Source organism: Hippocampus comes, unplaced genomic scaffold (genome assembly GCF_001891065.2).
Source record: "Hippocampus comes isolate QL1 unplaced genomic scaffold, H_comes_QL1_v1.1 scaffold40, whole genome shotgun sequence".
In the NCBI taxonomy this organism is placed as follows: domain Eukaryota; kingdom Metazoa; phylum Chordata; class Actinopteri; order Syngnathiformes; family Syngnathidae; genus Hippocampus; species Hippocampus comes.
In genome coordinates, this window is record NW_017842058.1 from 124193 (window position 1) to 129702 (window position 5510).

The window sequence follows — 5510 nt, forward strand, 5'->3', positions numbered from 1 at the left end:
ATCAACTATCTTATCAGCTTTATAATAGTAATAATAATAATAATAATAATAATAATAATAATACATTTCATTTATAAGCATCCTCACAAGGTTCGAAGGGGTGGTGGAGCCTATCCCAGCTGTCTTCGGGCAGTAGGCGGGGGACACCCTGAGCTGGTTGCCAGCCAATCGCAGGTTGCCAGCCAGTCGCAGGACACAAAGGGCACACAGAGACAAACAACCATCCGCGCTCACACTCACACCTAGGGACAATTTCAGCCTGCCATGCATGTTTTTGGAATGTGGGAGAAAATTGGGAGTACCCAGAGAAAACCCACACAGGCCCGGGGAGAACATGCAAACTCCAGACAGTTAGGCCGGGATCGAACCCATGACCTCTGCACTGTGAGGGTGACGTGCTAACCACTGGCACACCGGGCCGCCCAGCAGTAAACAAACAAACAAACAAAAAATAGTTGGTAACGCGTCCATGATGCACATTAAGTGCAGCCTCCACGAGTTTAATGCTTATATTGTCTTTCCTCCATTTTCAGAAAAGGGTACCTCCACTTTTGACATTTTTTTTTCATTTTCACCATTAGAGTGCAGTAAGCTAATACACACCACTGAAAGAAACTAAGAATGTGACACGAAATAGCTCCACAAATTGACAAATGGTGTAATCTGGTAGAAACCATTAAAAGAAAAAAAAAACATTAGAGAAGTGCAGTAAGAGAGTACATATGTACTGAAATGCTGGCAAACTTGTTCCATAAATGTCATAATCACTTACTGGATAGGCGTTTATCTATGCCGAGGCGTGGCGCATTTGTCGCCCACCCATCCCGGGTAGCACTTGCACTCAAAGCGGGACATCATCAACATTTCCTCCTGCGTGCTGAGCCGTCCTTGGACCGTGTAGTGGCGCCCGCCCTGCATCCTCCTCTCAGAAGTCAACTTCCAGTGAGAGGGGTGGAGATGGAGGTAGACTTGCGACTCGGCGTCCCGCCTGGCGCACCTGCCCCTGGATGAGCACCGGGCACGACTGCAGAGGACGGCCGCCGACGTCACGTTGACCAAATATGGACCCAGGGTCTCGTCTATGTACCACTTAACGGCGTCGCATGAGGCCTGAGGGAAAGGAATCGTGTATTTGTCGTAATGGTGGTGGTCTATAAGCGTACAAATGAGGTTATAGTAATCTATTAGTCAATTTAAGAAATATCTTCCTATGTGGGTTTGATAGTTTATTAATCGCATATTGAAACAATTGAGGCAAAAATAGACGAGACTACTATTTATTAAAGAATTTAATTTGGTAGTTAGTATTTAAAGTCATTGTAATACGACTGAAATTAAGGTCATCTACAATTGCCGCAAATAATTTCAAACATGTGCCCGCGGATGTTCATCCATATACAGTATAAGAGTTCTGTTTTGCTGTTTTTTTTTTTTTTTTTTTTTTTTTTTTTTTTTACTCAATCCCCCACTTATTGCATTTTTTTCCCTGTCGCAGTTACAATGAATGTTAATTATTGACAGATTTTCGCTAGTCATATTAAGGACCGGTCCCTATCCCAAAATAGCAGGGGTCCACTCAAATTATAATTCCTAATATCAATATTTGTCATATAAATATGTTCTATTATAATTGGATTATTTGTGAAGGTCATCTACAATTGCCGCGAATAATTTCAAACATGTGCCCGATCCATGACTTTTTTTCCCCTTTTTAATGAAATTATTATTATGATTTTTGTTTTTTGTTTTTTTACTCAATCCTCCACTTATTGCATTTTTTTCCCCTGTCCCAGTTACAATGACCGTTAATTCTTGACATATTTTCGCGAGTCATATTAAGGACCGGTCCCTATCCCAAAATAGCAGGGGTCCAATATAAATGATAATTCCTAATATCAATATTTGTCATATAAATATGTTCTATTATAATTGGATTATTTGTAATTGTTTTTATACTAAAACTAGATTGTAAAATATCAATGAATAGTTACAAATCTATTATTCCAAAAAGTGCATTTTGTTTTGTAAGATTTTATTTTATTTACCGTATAGTGAAAATATATTTCAAATATAATTCTTGACATATTTTCGCGAGTCATATTAAGGACCGGTCCCTATCCCAAAATAGCAGGGGTCCAATATAAATGATAATTCCTAATATCAATATTTGCCATATAAATATGTTCTATTATAATTGGATTATTTGTGATTGTTTTTATATCAAAACTAGATTGTAAAATATCAATGAATAGTTAAAAATCCATTATTCCAAAAAGTGCATTTTGTTTTGTAAGATTTTATTTTATTTATCGTATAGTGAAAATATATTTCAAATAATTTTGATTTTGGGGGAATATTTCTAAAACAATGAATGAACAAATGAATGAATGAATTGTTGATTTCAACCTAGGTCAGCAAGGAGTTTTAGTTCCGCTGGTTTGGCAGATGATTGTACCGAGTGCCCTTTGACTTGTCAAGGATGCATGCATTTTGCTTTTTTTTTCACTTTTAGATATTTTACTTTTTTTTAATTTTCTCTATGAAAAATACAGATATGACATGAATTCAGACAAATGCATAATGCAGATTAATCGATCAAGGATTATCATTTGCTGTTTATGTTGTCTGTTTATTTAGATTCCACCCAAAAAAAAAAAAAACCTTCGATCAAGCCTTAATTGCAATTTGAAAACAAAAAGTCACAATCATTCCTGTGCAAACTTGCACAAAAAAACAATTATATATGGTTGTTATTTTTATTTTGTATTGTATTGTACATCACAATTTACCCATTATTGATGACATTTCAACTCGGTCAGTTATGGTGAGCTTGTGACATTTCTCCCCCCCAACTGTTTTCAACATGTTTTGACCACAGAAACTTTCCAAAATACTTTTTGAGGAAGTAGTGTGTAGGCTTGGTTACTGATATAACCTAAAAAAAAAGTAGGGATGGAAATACTTTTTTCATGGCTGTATTGATTGTAATTTTCATGTTTCAAAATACATGCTCGTGGAAAATGTTGCTGGACTATATGTGCCCTCCAAATGAGTGCCGCCTACCATCTACAAAGCCGCATGATGTTCCTGTAACTACGGTTGCACATACTATTCAGAAAGTTTACATCCACAGGGACAGTACTCAAACTATACCAGCAATTTTTGTCCATGTGTGTAAGTAATATAGAAAATGGATGCATAGATTGAAGTGGTAATACCTTAGATTTGGAGAAAACATGGTCACCCCAGAGCACAACCCCTGCAGATCCCAAGGCAGCGCTCTCTCCGACAGTGTAGACCAGATGCTCCTGCATTTGGCAAACAAAAGTATGTGTTTGGAAAAAAAAAAAAGATATATTTGCAAGTCTATGTTAATTAAAACCTCCTGATGTTAAACATCATGACAGTATTTGTGGACCGCATTTAACTCACCTGGGAGAGAAATTGGAACGAGTAGGTGTAGACAATGGTGGCGTAGGGAATAATGGGCCGAGGTGGCGCCGCCACTCTGAAGGCCTCCAGGATGCGGTGACGAGCATAGAGCGACACCTCCTGGTCGAGGCTTCGCAGCTCCTGGCTGAGATAGATGTCGGGATAGAGCGCAGACGAGACGTTCCACAGCCACGTCAGCTTGTCATTCCTCTTGGACTCCACTGTGGGACACTGGCCTGTGTAGTTGCTGCTTTTGTAGTAGTTGTAGCAGTTGGGGAATCCATAGAAGCCCCACAGTCCACCAGGCCGCTCTTTCTGACCCATTTTCAGCGTCTCCTCCATGAACTTTCTGCCCGCCGCCTCAAACTCAACATGGGCTAAAGCGTCCACCTGCGCAGGTTTCCAGTCTGGATGCCTGGACCGGACCAGTGCTCGTGATCCTTCCCAGTACACCTGCTTGGTGTCCCAGTTCCTCTCCCACACTGGCCTCCAGCTTTCCCAGTCTACCACAGCCAAGCCCTGGAAATCCCCATCAGGGATGTACTTGTGGATGTCATTTCTCGCTGCCCTCAGGTGCTCATCGAGGCTGGCGTTCTGCGGCACACCGCCGTTTACGGCCTTGCCTTGGCTATAGTACGGGTACACACCCAGCTTGTCTGTGTAGAAGATGGTTATGTCGTCACCCATGAAAGTCTGGTTTTGGTTCTGGTCGATACTGAACGTGCCGAGGTCGAGATCCACGCCATACTGGGAGAGGCAGGCGGCCGAGGGGGCGTTCCACACACTCGAAAAGGGCAAATGGGAAATGGACGATGGCGCCATGGTGACGCCTGGAAGGTTACTAAATAAGATGAACCAGAGCAGCGGGATAGGATGAAAGCAACTCATGCCTATGAGGAATAAACAAACAACAACAACATAAAAAAACAACATAAGTGATCCTGTAATAATTGGTAATATCACCCCATAACTGAGAATCCTTGTATTACAGGCTAGATATTTCATCACAATTGAAAGCCATACAGGCATTCGGAAGTATATGGTGCGAGCAAGTACTCAAATTTCACGACTGCACTACTACCAATTTGGCTGAATTACCTCCGCCAAGGATATTTTTTTTACTAGTTTGATGCAAGAGTACATCAAGATGGCAATCTCGGTTATATACTCTTTTTCATTTGATTGTTTTCATATAAATAAGTACTGAATTTATTGCTTCACTAATCCGATAGCGAAATTAGAAATGGACTACGACCCGTTCCGATTTACGGACACACTTCGGTTACGTCGCTGCCGTAGGAACAGAACTCCGTCGTAAAACAAGAAGCCCCGAAAGTCACTTTTCAAGTCAAAGTACATGGCATCATCAAATGGCCATTTCTTGTCGTAGAAAGCCTTGACGGAGTTCTCTTGCTTCATCAGTTTTCTTCAAGAGTGACGTTGCTTAATAAGGCATGCTGTAGCCTTCTACTTCTTAAGCATCCACTCACAGTGTTTTCGTTTTAAAGTTTTCAATTTGACTCATTTTTCGTTTTAAAGTTTTCAATTTGGCTCATTTTTTGGTAGTGAAATCTGCACTTGTCCAAAACGTATTCCAAGTAAGTCGTTCAAAGCGAACTATTATTCATTTTCTTAAATTTCGCACTTACCTGCATTCGATAGAAAGTATTTGAGTGGATAAATTAATACTTTTTCAAGTCGAATGAACTCATGCTGGAAAAAACAAACAAACAAAAAACACAAGTCTCGTGACTGGAATAATACTGTGCACAGGAAAAAGGGAAGCGGTACAAAAACAGATGTGAGGTCGTGGGATTTTTCACAACCAATCAGAATGGTTCTTGTATGTCTCAAACCCCGCCCCTAGCCAAGAGGATTGGATCTCGAACAGCCAATCAGAGGGATGACAAAGTACAGTTGTGACTTTTTTTATGTGATAGGCAGCTCGAAAACGAGTCAGGTGATCGATTATTTGCAGATGATTGTAGTGTATGCGTACACAACAAACACCCACAGTATAAATGCTTACATTCATTCATTAACTCATGAGGGTCCAGGCATTGCTATCCAAGCTGACT

At 40.3% G+C, this 5510-nt stretch overlaps 1 protein-coding gene across 3 annotated transcripts in view; it reads right to left on the reverse strand.

The window, feature by feature from the left end:
* hyal1 (hyaluronidase 1) overlaps positions 1-5245 on the reverse strand; it is a 9567-nt gene extending 4322 nt beyond the window's left edge. Inside the window, exons 1-5 of one of the 3 annotated variants that reach the window (XM_019861128.1) lie at positions 5082-5245; positions 3433-4322; positions 3219-3308; positions 773-1110; positions 128-153 (exon numbers count right to left, since the gene is read on the reverse strand). In XM_019861128.1, coding sequence (XP_019716687.1) covers positions 784-1110; positions 3219-3308; positions 3433-4320 — 1305 coding nt within the window. In that variant the 5' untranslated portion in view covers positions 4321-4322; positions 5082-5245 and the 3' untranslated portion in view covers positions 128-153; positions 773-783. Of the gene's footprint in view, positions 1-127; positions 154-470; positions 1111-3218; positions 3309-3432; positions 4323-5081 lie in introns of those variants that run through there. The other 2 variants (XM_019861127.1, XM_019861126.1) reach the window with 2 other exon arrangements.
* Positions 5246-5510: the final 265 nt, after the last annotated feature.